The sequence below is a fragment of the Notamacropus eugenii genome, chromosome 1 (assembly GCF_028372415.1).
Source record: "Notamacropus eugenii isolate mMacEug1 chromosome 1, mMacEug1.pri_v2, whole genome shotgun sequence".
Taxonomy (NCBI): domain Eukaryota; kingdom Metazoa; phylum Chordata; class Mammalia; order Diprotodontia; family Macropodidae; genus Notamacropus; species Notamacropus eugenii.
The window spans coordinates 8,708,668-8,725,173 of NC_092872.1; the positions used below are offsets into that span (position 1 = coordinate 8,708,668).

Genomic DNA, 16,506 nt, shown 5'->3' on the forward strand with positions numbered 1-16,506 from the left:
CTTATCCAATTAATCTTTCACATATCTGCCAGAATATTCTCGTTGTGCTTCCTATATCACCACCCAGTCCAAAAGCTTTCAGTGTCTCCCTATTGTCTGCTGGGCAAACTATGACCCCCTTTGCTCGGCATTCAAGGTCTTCATGGTCTGGTTCCAACTTAACTTTCCAGCATTACTTTATATGACAGCTCCACATATACTCGACACTAGTCATATTGGACTACTGGACTCCTAAGTTGCTTCCTGGTGCCATTGTGCCTTCTCCTGCCTCCAATGTCTCCATACCTGGAACGCATTCTCTCCTCATGTTTGTCTACTGAAATCCCTCTCTTCCTCCTTCTTCTTCCCTCTCACCAATCGGCCTTTGGCAGCTATCTCAGATTTTCCTGGTGTGCTCTGCATGGATTCCTCCTTTGCCCCTTAGCTCCCATTTCTCCTAGTACCATATTTATGTGCATGATAGATGCCATCTGTTAGGCTACGCTGCATGAAGGCAAGGGATTCCATACTGTTTTTCATCTTTGTATCCTTAGTCTTAGCACAGGGCCCTGTATACAGTACAGTAAGCACACAATGAACGCTTGTTGAATTTAATCGAAATGAAATGAATTCTAGTTCTGACACTTATTAGTCATGTGTCCTTGGGCAAGGAGGATCATCCTCCCCTCCCAGAGTTTAAATGGGCCTCAAATGAGATGACAGAAGCAAAGGCACTTTGTGAACAGGACACGGTGTGGTGAGTCAGGAGACTCCCAGGGTTCAAATTGAACTCTAACTTGCTGGTTCTATGACCTTGGGCAAGTCCCTTTCCCTTCCTGTAGCTCAATTTTCTCTTCTGTCACAGAATTGGACTCTATTATCTCCAAGGTCATTTTGCATTTTAAATCCTGTGATCTCAACATCCTAAACTTGCTGCTGTTGTCACAGTCTCTTGGGGAGGGTGACTTTGAATTTTGTGCATCCTAGAGCTTTATGAAATGTGTGCTTCTTGAGCTCTTCCCATACTACGATGGGATTCCAAAACCACTTGGGTTAGGATTAGGCCTTTACTGACTTTACCTTGGACATCTGTAATGGCACCATCAGACAGAATGGAGATGGGGACCAAGGCCCAGTCCCCATCCCGGCTCCTGTCCCTCCTCTATTTGCAACCCTCCAAGAGATGCTCTGTGACTCTAGGGCAGGAAGATACTGGAGGTGTCTCGCCTGCCTGGAGGATGGAAGCCTGCCCTGTCCTACTCTGCCTCCCCATACCCCTCCCTCGGGCCCTGCCTGGAGGGCTGGAGATCAGTTCTTTTCCATTTGTTGCTGCCGAAGGGCCTGTAGGAAGATCTGCTTCACTTGGCTCATGGTCTCATGGTACAGCCTGAAGTCTTCCTCCTTCACCTTCAGGATGTTGTTCATGGCAACTTTCAAGGATTTGTTTTCTTCAGTTTGGATCAAAAGTCTAAAGAGAGACAAATGCAAAGCAAAACTTCACTTCTCAAACAAAGTACGTTGGGGAGAGGATTTTGAGGTCAAAGCTCAGCTAGGATACTTGTGGGGGGGTCTCCAGGGGTAGGAATAGACACTTCTCTAGAATCTCCCCCTCCTTCTCCAAGTGGGACTTCATTTTGCCATCAGGGGAAGCAGGAGGTGGGGATGGAGGCCGGCTGCTCTGCTCTCCTTAGAGAGGACAACCAGACTAGGGTCCGAGCTCTCTGCTCCTTTACATGGTGCTAGTCTAGGGGCTGTGCTTTTCAGGTTTAAGTTACACTCCTGATCACATTCATTAATGGGGAAAGGAGGATCCCAACTCTATATCCAAGGCCTGACTTTCTTCCCATCAGATACTAGTTCCACAATGAACATCACATAGTAAAGAGCAAAGAAACTCATTCATCTAAATTGACAGAAAAACGGATGTAAGGGAAGGTAAACCTAGGAGACTATGCACCAAACAAGACTGAATGAAGGAGGTCTCCCAATGGGAGCAAAGTATCTCAGCTTGACCAGTCCCAGGTTTACAAAGCACTTCAGTGACAACCACTCTGTGAAAGAAGAGTTATAACATCATCCCCACTTGACAGAGAAGGAAACTGATGTTCAGAGAAGGTGGGACCAAAGAGAACTAAAGGGAAAATAAAAGGACAAGAAGAGGCAGTCTGGGGTGGACAGAGTGCTGAGCCTGGAGACGAGAGACTTGAATTAGAATCCTTCTTCAGACACTTACTAGCTGTGTGACCCTGGGCAAGTCATTTCCCCCAGGAAGCTCAGTTTCTTCATCTGCAAAAATAGGGATAAAATGAAGAAATAGAATCGTATGTTGTTGTTGTTCGATTGTATCTGACTCTCTGTGACCCCATTTAGGATTTTCTGGGCAGGGAGAATGGAATGGTTTGTCATTTCCTTCTCCAGCTCATTTTACAGATGAAGAAGCTGAGGCAAACAGGGCTAAGTGACTTGCCCAGGGTCACACAGCTAGTAAGTGTCTGAGGCCAGATTTGAACTCAAGAAGATGAGTTTTCCTGACCAGACATTTTGTGCACTATGGCACCACCTTACTGCCTGAATAGTATATTTATTATTCAGTACATTATTAGTGCATATTATATTATAATAGTATATATTATATAAATAATATCATACATATACTAGTATATTATTCATCAAAGGGCTGCACTTGAGGCCATATGTGGTCTTGAGGCTGCAGGTTTCCCATCCCTAGATAGTTGATAAGAATGCTGACCTGGGACAAAGTCAAGCGCAAGTCGTGTCATTACTTCTCTGATGGCATGGTCTTCTTTGGCAACAAAGGATGAACACACACACACCTAGACCTCGGAATCAGGGCCACCTGAATGCAAATCCTCTTTCTAGCACTGGTTGTGTGACCCAAGGCAACATCAACCCCTCAGGTCCTCCAGGCAACTCTCTAAAATTGTGGGGTTGCTGATGTGCTTGGGTAGAGATTTTCCTCCCTAGGAGCACCGTGTACCAATGAAATCACAGGCCTAGAATTAACAACAGCTTGAGCTAACTGGGTCCTATGGGGGCTTGCAGACTAAAAGAAGGAGCCCCCTCATTATTGGGCATCATGGCCCACGTTAGTGATTTCCAAGACTCATAGAGCGGAATTAAATGGCCAGCATAACCCAATCAAACACTACAAGTTGTGCTTTGTTCAGAGACAGTAGGTTTGCTGAGATTAAAATCTTTTATGCAGCCATTTAGGGACTATGGTGAGAGCTAATCTCTCCAGAAATACTCATGGAGAAGTTCTGGTAGCCATATCAGACTCCCAGAGAGTCTCAGAAACTGTTTGGAGGAGGAGGAAAAAGAGGTGTCCAAAGACCTACATGAGTACGAGGGAACTCACTGACCAACTTCGATTTTGTGACAGAGTTATAGTGGAAGCCCCTGAAAATTCAGAACAAGGTTTGGTGAGGACAGCTTTACACAACAAGAAGGGTTTAGGCTAATTTTTTAAAAAGCATATTGAGAAGAGGATGGTTAAAGAAGGGATAGAATAGATAGGAAAGTGATAAACATATGAGGACAAGAATGCAGAAGTGGTCAATTCTTGTGCTTTTTTCTATGCCATGCTGAAGGATCTTTGGATTTTAAAAGAACAGAAATGACTAAGGAGGAGTTAAAACTCCAGATAAGGTGAGGGATGGTGGGAGAGCTTCAAGTAGCTCCTGAGTTCAAGTCATGAGGCCTCCAGAGGAGCCACATTCGGGGACCCAAAGAACTGTCAGATCTGATCCCTGAGCTGTCAGCGATTCTTGAAAAATCCTGAAGGATGAGAGGCATCAGGATGAGAGAAGAACAGGTGTTGTCCTTAGTTTCAAAAAACAGGAGGAGAGTGAAGCCTGCAAACTACAGGCCAATGAACTCAACTTTCTTGCTGGCAAATTTCTAGAGGCTGTTATTAAAGGGATGGTTCATGGACATCTAAAAAGGAAATAGTGATCCCAAAGAGCCAGAGTGGCATCTTTAAGACTCACCTTGTTTCCCTTTTGGATGGGGCCACTCAACTGTCAAATCAGAGGAAGACCGGAGTGCTGGATTACCAGGATCAGACAAAGTGTGTCAGATTCTTCTTGTGGGTCTGACATTCCAGTGAGGCGTCTTTAGAAGGTGGTGATTTTTTTGTTTATTGTTGTTGAGTTGTTTCAGTTGCAGCTGACTCTCCCCATGACCCCATTTGGGGTTTTCTTAGCAAAGATACTGAACTGCTTTGCCATTTCCTTTTCCAACTCATTTTACAGTTGAGAAAACTGAGGCTAACAGGGTTAAGTGACTTGCCCAGGGTCACATAGCTAGTAAGTATCTGAGGCTGGATTTGAACTCAGGAAGAGGATGGCACTCTATCTACTATACCACTTAGCTTCCTGGTAAGGTGGTGAATGGTCAGACCCAAAGAGTAATCATTAAAGGCACAAAGTCTACAGAAGACACCTTTTGGTAGAATACCTCATTTCCTGGTGGAATACCTGATCTGTGCTCTTTACCATCACCACCCTCTTTTTTTTAAATCAGGGACTTGAATAAAGACATGGATATCATGCTCATAAAATGTGCAGATAACACAAAGCTGGGAGGGCTAGCTACCAGATTCAAGAACTTCAGAATCTAGGCTAGAGGACAGGGCCAAATGAGATAAAATAATAAGATGAAATTTAAATGAGGCAAAAGTAGGTTTGAAAAAATCAGCTTTGCCAAAACAACAACATTGGGAAGTTATGGCTAAAGAACCATTTGTCTGAAAAAGACCTGGAAGTTTTAGTGGACCACAAGAACAAAATGGGCCAACAGTGTGATATGGTGACCAGAAAGGCTGATGGGATCTCAGGCTCAGCATCCATGGAGATGACAGGCCTGTTGCTCTGGTCAGACTGCATCTGGAATATTATCATCTGTTCTCTGGGGGCCACATTTTAGGAAGGATATTAATAACCTGGAGAACATCTGAAGGAATATAACTAGGACTATGAGGAGACTTGAAGCCATGATATGTAAGGATAAGGTAAAGAAAAAGCAGATATTTATTCTAGAGAAAAGAGAGAAGACTTAGAGGGAAGATGATAGCTGGCAGAGAGTATTTGAAGGTATGCAGTGTAGAAAAAGGATTGGATTTGTTCTGTGTGACCCCAGAGGGAGGGAGCTATAGTGGAACTGAAAGAGCAAGGGGCAGAAGTTACAGAAAGGGAGACAAAGGTATGGGAAAGGACAATCCTGCTAACCATGAGATAGATCTGTCCAAAGTAGAATGGGCTGCCTTGGGAACAAGCGTTCTCCCTCACTAGAGACCTTCGAGCAAGGCTAGATGATCACTTAGGGGAAATCTTGTAGACAATATCTTGTACAGACTGGCCCAGATGGCCTCTTGAAGCCTCTGCCATCTCTGCCATGCTGGGATTCTGTGTTTGGACACTTTGCCATGCTCCAGACCATCACCACATGTCAGGTGCCAGCTGCTGGAATTACAAATATAGCACCTGTCGGCTGGTCTTCTTTGGTTCGTTCAAATCCCAATATACTGGTCCCTGGTGCACAGATACAACTTTCTACAGGAAAAAGCAAACTATACAGTAAAAGTGAACAGAACAGATTACCTGGTGGCCAGCTCCTCCACCTGCGACTCCAGTGGCACCTCGGAGAGCTGACTCAGGGACAGGTCCTGCCTCTCAGTCACATTTAGGTTATGTCTTGCATTGTTAGCAGGCAATCCTGTGTAATCGCATGAACAGTAAATTCAGTGACACCCCCACCCCCCAGGCAGATTCTTATGCCTAAGTTTTCAGAGATCTTTATTGATGCCCACCCTTTTCTCTCTGGGTCATCTGCTGAATTCTTACTCAGTCTTGTAAACTCTACTTAAGTATCGCTTCCTCCAGGAAGTCTTCCCTAATCAACCTGCTTGTTAAGAGGAACTGTGAGCAATTTTTACAATAAATTACAAAAACATAACCCATGTGTATTATTGTACCTGCGCTTGTACAAACCTCTACCGATCTCTCCTGTTGGGAGAAGTCGTTATGAGCAAAAAAAAAAAAATGAGAGCCAAAACTTACTGTATTCCCTAATAATAGTTCATATTCAGCAGCACATTATAATGAAAATAACACTGGACTTGATGTCAGAAGACTGAATAATAGCTTTGGGCAAGTCACTTATACTCCAAAAGCCTCAGTTTACTCCTTTGTAAAATAGGGGTGATAATACTTATATTCAGAGCAGTAGCTAGGAATTTTGGCACCTGCACAAGTACTCCAAAGCATGCCAAAGGCAAGCGGAACTGCAGGAAGGCAACTGCATTTGGCATAGATGGGGGTGTAGGCAGACACCACCCTATGGTTCTAGACAGAAATCCTGGGACACCAAGAAGCTGCTGGGGAAGCTACCCCCTGCCTCCCCCCTCACTCCATGCCTCTTGTTCCACCAGGAGGCAAACCAGCCAATAGCTTCTTGTTTTGACTACTTATTCTTGATGCTAAAAGTCAGTTGTTTCTTCACTTGTCATCCAAAAAGCCCGATGACCTGGGGGCTGGGGTGGAATGGGGATGGTGGCTCTTATGGCAAATAGAGGGATGCTCTGAGGGAATGGGTGGAAAGCCTCCTTCTTCCAATTTTAGGATTAGCTTATGTAAAGCTATATTAAAGTCTACATCCATTTTGTGAAGCAGGGAACAGACCCCTGAGAAGGGAGTCCCACAGTCACAGAGAAAAGGAACTCTACTCCTAAAAAATAGCCAATGACCTTAATAGGATCCACTAACAGGATCTTCATAAAGCTCAAGGAGTAAAGAGATCTGCCTCACTGGCCAGGAAATCTGGACCTTTTAAGTTGCCTGCATGGGGCAGACTGAAGATGAATGTGAAATATCTGCAGAGCAGTTCCACAAAGTTAGGTTACCTCCTAGGAGAGCACAGTAGGTATGATGGGTTATGGATTTATGTTTTAATTACTTGTTAATGTATTAATACTATCAGCCTTTTGTATTTTAAAAACACCTCTTTTGTGGTAGATGAAATAAATTGCCATCCTAAATCTGTTACATTTTTTGTACATTAAAGATATTTTCTAGATGGGACCCTGTAAAATTTCTTTTAAGGAGACTATGGACACTAGCCAGAGTGCCACTCTAGGGTGCAGAGTTGGAGAAAAGCCCAGTCCTCTTCTTTGGGATTGTTTGGCTTCTTTGATGAATTCAGATTCCCTGTGAGTTCTGAGAGGAGCTTTCCTTCTGGGCCACTGTCACATCACAAATGTCAGCCATTGTGGTTATACTCAAAGCCCTTGACACAGGGCTTTTCCTACGTCTAGGATCTGGAGTACAATACATATATCCATATATATTAATTATCTACCAGTCTGTCTATGTATCTGTCTGTCTGTATCAGTCTGTCTGTCTATGTATCCATCTAATTATGTATCTATCTGTCTCTCTGTGTATCTATCTATTTGAACACATGAAGTCTTTAACTGATCCAAATAGTCATGTCTTTGTTTATAAAGCAGGGAAGGAAATATCTATCAAGAAAATCACACTATTCAAATCAAGGGTCTTTCCTTCCTCAGACATCACAAGCCCTTTGCCCCTCTTTAATGAATTTATCATGAATTACTGTGCATCAGAGCCTTCTGGATTGGTAACTTATCCCTCTAATAGACTGTGAATTTCCATGAGGGCAGAGACCTTCGTAGCAGAACTGAATAAAATGGTTGTTGAATTTTTTGAATCAAAACATTGTAGGTGGTGAGAAGAAAAGGAAATCAGTTCTGGATGACTCGGGGAAAGTCAGCTATCCCACAGAAATAGATCAAGGAATAATAAGATTTAGAGCTGGGAGGAACCTTTGGACATGTCAAAGCAAGGAATTGGGAGGTAACTTGGATATTTTGCATGTGAGGACCCTGAATTTGGGGAAGGGAAATGACTTCTGCCATGTCACACTAGTGGCAGAGGCGGTATCAGGACCACTACTCTTTTCCTGTGGCTCTGACTCTCCCTTCATGAAACTCAGAGCAAGATGGAGGATTATTGCAAGGGCTTGCTGCCCTGGCTCTCCCCCTATGTCCCTGTTTGGCTCAGAGAAACCACACATTCCCTGATACAGTTGTGCCCAAAGTTGGAAAGGCATGTGGGGGGAAAGGATCAGGGACAGAGCCAGGAAACAAAATGAGATGTCTGTGTTCTCATCTGTCTCTGCCCCACCCTCTCCCCCTGATGAGACAGCTTTCCACCAAAACTCTCTTAGCCTCCCAACCTACTGAGCTAGGTCACCTGATAAGCTCCCACCCTTAAACCCACCAGGCCTGTGTCAATTCAATTCAGTTCCTTTCAGTTCGGCTCAACTCAGTGCAATCAAATAAACATTCATTAAGTGCCTACTATGTGTGAGGCCCTGGGCTCAGTTCTGGGAATACGCAAATGAAAAATGACATTGTCCCTGCTCTGGTGTTAGTGTTCAAGTGTTATATAAATGTCAGCTGTATCTGTGATCTCATCAGGGTACATAGCCGCTCATTGGGGCAGATGGTAACCCCCATTTTGTGTGACTTTCATCCACATGCCCCTTGAAGTGCCCAAAGGAGGCCCACCCAACATATGAGGGGCCTCCCTTAGATCTCTCTACTTTGGAGAACATGGGCTGTCCATCAGCTGTCCCTGACTCTACCTACCTGACCAACCCAATTCCATTACTAGGCAAATATCTCTTTAATGATCTCTTCTACTTCTTCTGTGCAATTCATTCTTCCTTGGTCATATATGCTCCAGCCTTCTCACATGCCCCTCTCCCCTGCAACAGCTCTCCATTGCTTTCTGGGTTACCTACAGTTTTAATTCTTCAGAGATTGTGTTATTCCATAACTCCAAGTCATGGTGCATCACTAGAAAAATATTGGTGCTGCAAAGGTGGGCTGTCTTTGTTTCAGAGAGAAGCTTAGGGTCATTAAAAGGTAACTGCATAATCACCCAAATGTAGTCCACACTGGTCTTCTCCTATTCAGTTCTGGTCCTGGATAATTTTTCACCTACAGTGTCTGCCCCAGATGACTCAGCTTTATGGACTGTCTGTTGGTCCAAATGAACTTTGGAGTTGGGAAAGACAAGAGGAATTCTTTGTCCACTTAGTTGGTTTCATGAGGATGGTTAGGCTGCACTTTCTAAAGAGGATTGAGGACTTCATTGAGCAGGCTCTTCAGTGGTCTGGGACTGATGAAATTAGCACAGTGTCCTCCACAAACACCTGCTTCACAAGGCTGTTGTGAGGATCTAACAGATTTAAAGTGCCATGCAAACCTTAAAATAATTTGTGTTATTGTTCATCAAAGCTATCTTTCAAGTAACCTTGCATGATTTTAAGACATGCATGAGAGAAATCTTGTTTGAAGAGAATCTTTATGTGGTATTTTGTTCTAGTGAATATCGATAGATAGATAGATAGATAGATAGATAGATAGATAGATAGATAGATACAGATATATAGTAAAAAAAAAAGCAATAAACACCATGGCACCTTGTATTCTGTAAGCATGTTCTGTGTCAGCACACACGGTCTCCTAGAAAGTATTACTTGTGGAAACCTCCTTGTCCCTCTCTCTTGCCTTTACCATGGATGTCCCTGAGATGTGTGTAGACTATTCTCAGGATGATTTTCTAGAGGTAGAAAGGAGATATGTGGGCCAATAGTCAATATTCTCTCCGTAGCTTTTCAAAGAGTAATAAGGTCTGTGACTTTTTAATCCTTTCCTTTTTTAAATATCTTGAGAAATGATACCTCAACAACCTCAAGAGTGTATATCCTCTAATACAAATCTCCTGTGTGTATACCAGGTCTATTATTATAAAGATGATAATGATACTTAGGGGATAAAGGGATGAGGAGCCAGGGTAAGGGTCATCAGACAGGTAGGAGGAGGTCTAGGACAAGCAGTATCATGAAAACCAATGGAAGAATATCCAGGAAAGCATGGTGAGTGCGTGCGTGTGTGTGCGTGTGTGTGTGTGTGTGACTACAGTGTCAGATGGTACAGAAAATTAAGCAAGATGAGGAGTAACAAAGGGTCACTGCCTTCATTTGGCAATCAGGGTGATTGGAGAAGGTTGTTTCAGGAGATAGGGATAGAAGTGGGACTGCAGGGGGCTGAGCCATGAATGAGTGGGTGGAGAAGTGAGGGGGATAAGTATAGAACTTTTTTGCAGGAAACAGGAGGCTAGAGGCTGATTGTTTTTTGGGAGAAGAAAAGGAGTGGGTTCAAGACAAAGATCTTTTATCTGCCTTTTCATGTCCTCTTAGGGTGGCTATGGCCACTGTTGAGAATCACATTCATAGATAGATAGATATATCTAGATATAAACATGTATGCATATGTATGTACACACGCATATACATGAATAAGACACACACACACGTTGGCACTCAGCATGCAAAAATCTTATAGAAAGAACACTGGACTGGGCGTGTGGAATCTCTCCTGCCCATAGGTATCTTTAGCCAAATCACATTTTCTGGTTGGGCTTCAATTTCCTTATATTTCAAATGTAAGAGGGAACAAGCACTTATTAAGTGCCTACTATGTGCTAGACACTGTGCTAAGCCCTTTCCAATGACCACATGACCAACAGTTAGACCAGTTGGATTCAAGTCTCAGCTCTGTCACTTGGGGAAATCATGTGATCTCTCTGAGTCCCATTTTCTTTGTAAATAGAATAATCCAATATAAATGTCTCCTATTGCTGTTAATATTATTAAAGTGTGGGACTGCATGAACAGTATGGTCCCCCACCTCCTTGGCATTCTATATTCTAACGTCCCTTCCCAATCTGACAGGCTACAGTTCTGCAGGGGTCACTGCTACCTATCAATATGGAAAGGACACGTCCTCCTTAATTAGTCTGGAAGGTTTTCATTTTCAGAAAGAATAAAGGGGAAAAGGAGAACAGATGGGACATTTGAAGAATGTCAGAGACTAAAGATACGCTGAATGCCAGATAAGATGTGTGGGCCCTTCCAATCTCAAGACCGGCCAGAATGTCTGTGCTGCCAGAGTGGCTTCATTTACGCGGAAGGAAGGGTGATCATTTTGGTTTTTTTCCTTGCATATGTATTGCAGGACGGAGTTTTCAGGGCTTCACCATTTGCTAGATCTGCAAGAATTCTATCCATAGTCATCTGCCAGGATGCTCAGCATGGGGCAGGATGAAAACATTAGCATTCAAGCATGGGTAGCAATTAGAGTTGCTTTGTCGTCAGCTTCCCATTTTAGCAAGTCTGAAAAGAGCAGGAGGCTGGTTAGATGTGTCTCCATAGATTACCAGACCTGGACTGGCCTTCATCCTCCCTTGCAAATTTGATAAGGAATATTAAGTACCTACTGCATACAAATCCCTGGGCTTGGCAGTAGGGGCACAAAGATGAAACCCAAGCACTCCCTACCCTCAAAGGGTTCCATTTCACTGTTCCATCAAGTCAGTCCTTTTGACCCATTCTAACCTGACGTATTCACTCAAGGGGAAACAGATTCCTTCAGGCTGATTCTCTTGATATTCATTAAGAGAGGTCTGGATTACTGATTTGGAAGGACTGTTTGGTGTAACAAAGAAGTGAACTGGTCTTGGAGTTTTGAAGTCAAGAGATCTGGGTTCTACTCCCAAATCTAGCACTATGTGACCTTGGAGAGCTCACTTAGTCTTTCAGAGATTCAGTTTTCTTTTCTGTAAAATGGAAACAATATTCTATGCACGGTAACTATTGTGTGGCCTTTGTAAAGAAAGCATTTTGTGGATCAAAAATCATAGAACCACACTTACTCCCTATGTGACCGTAGGCAAATCAGTGAACTTCCATAGACCTCTGTTCCCGTATCTGTAAATTGAGGGGACTGGACTCAAGGACCTCTATGGTCCCTTCCAGTTCTAAATGTAGGATCCATTGATGAGCTCCTAAGGCCAAGAGCCCTGGGAATAGCAGTACTTCCTCCTCTCCCCATACCAGTAGCCCTACTTCTAGCCCAGCTCCCAGAGCCATCATTCAGGGGAGCAACCCTTGTGAAGATTAAACCCTGCAACTTTCTCTGCAGGTGTTGAAGCCTGCACCTGCCTGGGATAGAACTACTGAAGACCCAGGAAAAAAAATACATGTCACTAAATTCCATCGTCAAATGGTTCAGTGTCAGAAAGGGACATGACTTTATTAGTGGAAATGGCATTAAAAAAGATGTGTTACCATATGCTTTGTTACTGTCCATTGAGGACCATGAAGCCTTTCCTTCTGATTTTGTACATGTCTCCTCTACTAGAACATGAGCTCCAAGAGGGCAGACACCATCTTGCTTTTCTGTCTGTATCCCCATTGCTTAGTACAGTACTTTGCACAGAGCAGGCACTTTATACAGGCTTTTTCATTCATCCTATGGTCCTCAGGTACCCAATGATCCTGATTCCTCATTAACATTAATGGGCCTCTCTCAACCTCAGTGTCCTCATCTGTCAAATAAGGTTTGTACTACCGAGCACATTGAGCTGTTGCCCTCTGGAAAAATAAATAGCTGGGGTTGAGAAATAGTTTAAATGGTGACAAGTACAGGCTAGAATTCTGGCACCCATAAGACAGAAAACTTGAGAGAAACTTGAAGTTCTGGCTTTGATGCAAGTCAGCACAATGGATTTTCCCCAATAGAAATACTCTCTCAGTCTGAGCCCCTACCTTGGTGGCTCTGTTGTCCAGGCAGGAAATAAAGCCTTAACACGCAGGTGGAATGAAGTACTAAAGACATCATGGGGGTGGGGGGGAGTGATGATGAAAGGTCAGAAGTACAAGATGAGACCATGATGATGGGAATTCAAAAGTGAAAAGAGAGTTTGATATGTAGGAATTGAGCATCCTGAGAATCACAGAAGTTGGAAGGGACTTCAGAGGTAAGCCCTACCTGAGCATGGCTCTCTGACATAGCATCCCTGGCAAGTGGACATTCAGTCTACACATGAAGACCAGTGATGAGGGAGATCCACGAACTTCTGACACAGCCCATTCTCTTTTGCCTCAAGCCTGTCCCCACTCTCATCCATCCCCCTTTCAGCCACCAAAATGATTTTCCTAATGCACTAGTGTGACTGACCATGTCATAAACTCCCCCCTATCTCCACCCCCATCCTCAGTAAACTCCAGTGGTTCTCTACCACCTCCAGGACCAAAAACAATAATCCTATTTGGCATTCAAAGTCCTCCCTAACCTAGAACCTCCCCCAGCCTTTCTAGTCTTTACCATCTTTACCATCACTCTGAGGCAAACACTTTAAGAGACTTGCTTAAGGCCACACAGTTATTAAATTATTGTTCAATTGCCGTCATTTCAGCCGCATCAAACTCTTTGTGGCCCCATCTGGGGTTTTCTTAGCAAAGATACTGTAGGGTTTGGCCATTTTCTTCTCCAGCTCATTTTACAGCTGAAGAAACTGAGGTAAACAGGGTTAAGTGACTTGTCCAGGGTCATACAGCTAGTAAGTATCTGAGGCCAGATTTGAACTCTAAGAAAAATGAAACTGTTATGCATAAGACAGCTAGTGAATGTTAGAGCCAGGATTCAGACTCATATCTCTTGACTCACATCCAATATTCTTCCCATGACACCAAAGGTGAGTTGAAAAAGAGAGTGTATAAAAGTCCAAGAAAGAGCAATGGGAGAGGAAACTTAGATCTGCAGATGGAAAACTGCGTTGAGGAGCAGAAGAACCTTCCCTTTCAGCTCTAGCCCCTCAGGATGTGTGTGTGTGTGTGTGTGTGTGTGTGTGTGTGTGTGTGTGAGTGTGTGTGGCCAATACGTAGAGTATTGCCCAAACTTGTGGTAGTATATAGGCTGCCACTGATGAGACTGACAGCTCATGGACATGGTTGTAGCAACGACTCCTTTGAAGCAACCTTGCACTAAACTCTAGTTTGGGAACTTGGAAGGATCACAATCGAAGGTGGGGAAGCATTTACTTTATAAGATGCCTTGAAAGCACTATTTTTGCATGACTCAGTAGCTACTCCCTCAACCAAGGCAGACCACTGCCTTTCATTCCTTGCACATAATAATAAGTGCTTAATAAATACTTGCTGACTGATTGACTTGTGGACAGGATGTTTTGCCATGGTCAAAAAAGTTACTAAACTAGTGACTAACCCTCTTCTGAAGAATCTATCTACCCTTAGGTAGTCTGGCCCTACCTAAAAGGTAACAGATTTCATCACTAGGTCTTTATCTCCAAGCTTTTCTTGCTTGGAAGGACCTGTCAGAAATGGCTTTCAAGACCTTGTTGGTATAATAAGACACTGCAGAAGACCTTGAATGGAGGCCAGCTGGGTGTAATAATCAATAAATGCAATAAATGCAACCCAGGCGTTGTTATCACACAGAGTTGGCCACCTCCCTCCCCGTCCACACAAAAGAAGGCTGTTAAAACGGATCCAGCAATGTGGGGGACTAGTCACGCTCTCTACCAAGGTTTCAGCAATTCTAAACCATGTCCCACATAGGGAGGACTGTTGTAGCTTATTAGCTGGGATAGCGTGATTTATCTATTTTTTTTCTTTTCTATTAAAGGGGCCATCCCCCTGACTACTTTTTAAAGAGGTCTATTTACTGAATGAGCCTTACCTCACCCTAAGTGAGTACCTGAAAAAACCTTAGCCTAAAAGGGTCTCCCAGTGCATCTTGGGCCATCTCCAGTCATCCTGATGAATAACAGGTCACTGGATCCATATGGCTCAGGAGGAGAAAGTGAGGCTGGTGACCTTGCACAGCCCTCCCTCACTCAAATCCAAGTCAACTGCAAGTCATGTCATCGTTTCTCTAATGTCATGGTCCTCTTTGAAAATGAAGAACAAACACAACAATGGCTGGGATAGGAGAATGCAATTAAAAGAAGAAAGGCATTGTTATTGAGTGAGAAGAGCACTGACACATTCGGACCGCAATGTAGCTGCAAGAAATCCTTGGCCTTCTCTTGAACCTCGAGGTTTTCTCCTCTATAAAATGAGGAGCTTAGACTAGGGCAGGACTTCTTAACCTCTTTTAGTGTGTTTCAAACACCTTGGGCAGTCTAGGGACACCTATGGAACCCTTCACAAAATAAAGTTTGCTTTTAATTTAAAATAGAAGGAAATACTAAATTTCAGTTAGAGCAAGGGTTCTAACGTTGGGTTCCACAGAACCCCAAGAGGTCCATGGATTGATCTGAAGGGGCTGGGAATTTTTTTAATATTTTGATGACCCTATTTAAATATAATTGGTGTCTTTTAGAATCCTATGTACTGTGTTCCATTGTTCCATGTATTTAAAAATATGATTCTGAGAAGGGATCTGAGAAGTAGGTTTCACCAGACTGCCAGGAGGGGGGAAGGGAAAGAAAGAGAGAGAGAGAGAGAAAGAGAGAGAGAGAGTGTTAAGAACTCCTGAGTTTGGGGTTAGTAAGAATAAAGATGTGATTTTTTTTCCCACCCAAGTTCACGGTCCTCCTGAAAGCTCTCCATGGTTCCCTGGCACTACACGGCCTCTAAAGTCGTTGCCGAGTTTCACTATTCTGAGTTCTGGGTTCTAAAGTCTCTTCCAGCTTTAAGTCTTATAATCTTAATCTGGGTCTACAAGACTTATTAGGAGAACAACAAAATCTCTGCTGGTGATTTATTAGCAAATCAATACTTTATCCTGAGTAACACCCTCTGCTTTAGGGCTTTATTAATTCATTAAATTAAATATAAAATGAGAAGTTCTTTCCAGGGAGGCGAAATAGTTTCATGGTATTAGGCATTTATAGGATTATAGTCCATAAGCCATAAAAGAGTCTGATCAAGGGAATAAAATGTTAACATTCTGCAGTGAATTCTTTTTTTAACCGTGTTAGTGAAGCTTTCATATTTATAGCAGCAGATTATCATATTTCAGTGGTAATAAATTACAGGGGGTCTAATTACTTCATCACCAGCAATAGCTTTTCATGGATGCTGACAGACCTTAAAATGTGATGTACCCTCTAATTCCACTCTCCATTTCACCTTCAGCTAGGTGAAATTTCAAACACATCTTGGGGAGTGAGCAGGATTTTAAGGAGTTCCATAAACCAGTTCTGAGTTAACTTCAGTTGGCAACATGGTATGGAAAGGGCATTAGATTGGGAGTCCAGGCCAGCTGGATCTGAATCCCAGCTGCGCTATTCATTACCAATGTAATCTTGACCAAATCTCTGAACTGCTATGGACCTCATCTTCCTCATCTATAAAATGAGGGAGTTTAAGGAGATTATCTCTGGGGTCCCTTTTAGATCTAAATTTCATGGTTTATGACATAAGTGTTCATCAGGCCTCCTGGCTTGGCAGCACTAAATGAGAAGGGGCTCTAATAGGGGGAAGAGGAAACTTGTAGTCCTCATTCCTACATTTTACTGTTTCTGAGTATTAAACTCCCACTGCCAGCATTCATTCCATACAGGAAAGGAAGCATGCTAGAATGGAAATCCCTTACCATCAACTAGT

General features: G+C 43.2%; 1 protein-coding gene across 5 annotated transcripts in view; it reads right to left on the reverse strand.

Moving 5' to 3' along the window:
* Positions 1 to 576: 576 nt before the first annotated feature.
* The window catches only part of CCDC13 (coiled-coil domain containing 13), a 107,841-nt gene continuing 91,911 nt past the window's right edge, over positions 577 to 16,506 (reverse strand). For 4 of the 5 annotated variants that reach the window (XM_072652184.1, XM_072652212.1, XM_072652193.1 and 1 more), the window contains 2 exons: positions 5,601 to 5,715; positions 577 to 1,447 (listed from right to left, as the gene is read on the reverse strand). In XM_072652184.1, the coding sequence (XP_072508285.1) occupies positions 1,288 to 1,447; positions 5,601 to 5,715 (275 nt within the window). In that variant the 3' untranslated portion in view covers positions 577 to 1,287. Of the gene's footprint in view, positions 1,448 to 5,600; positions 5,716 to 16,506 lie in introns of those variants that run through there. The other variant, XM_072652221.1, reaches the window with a different exon arrangement.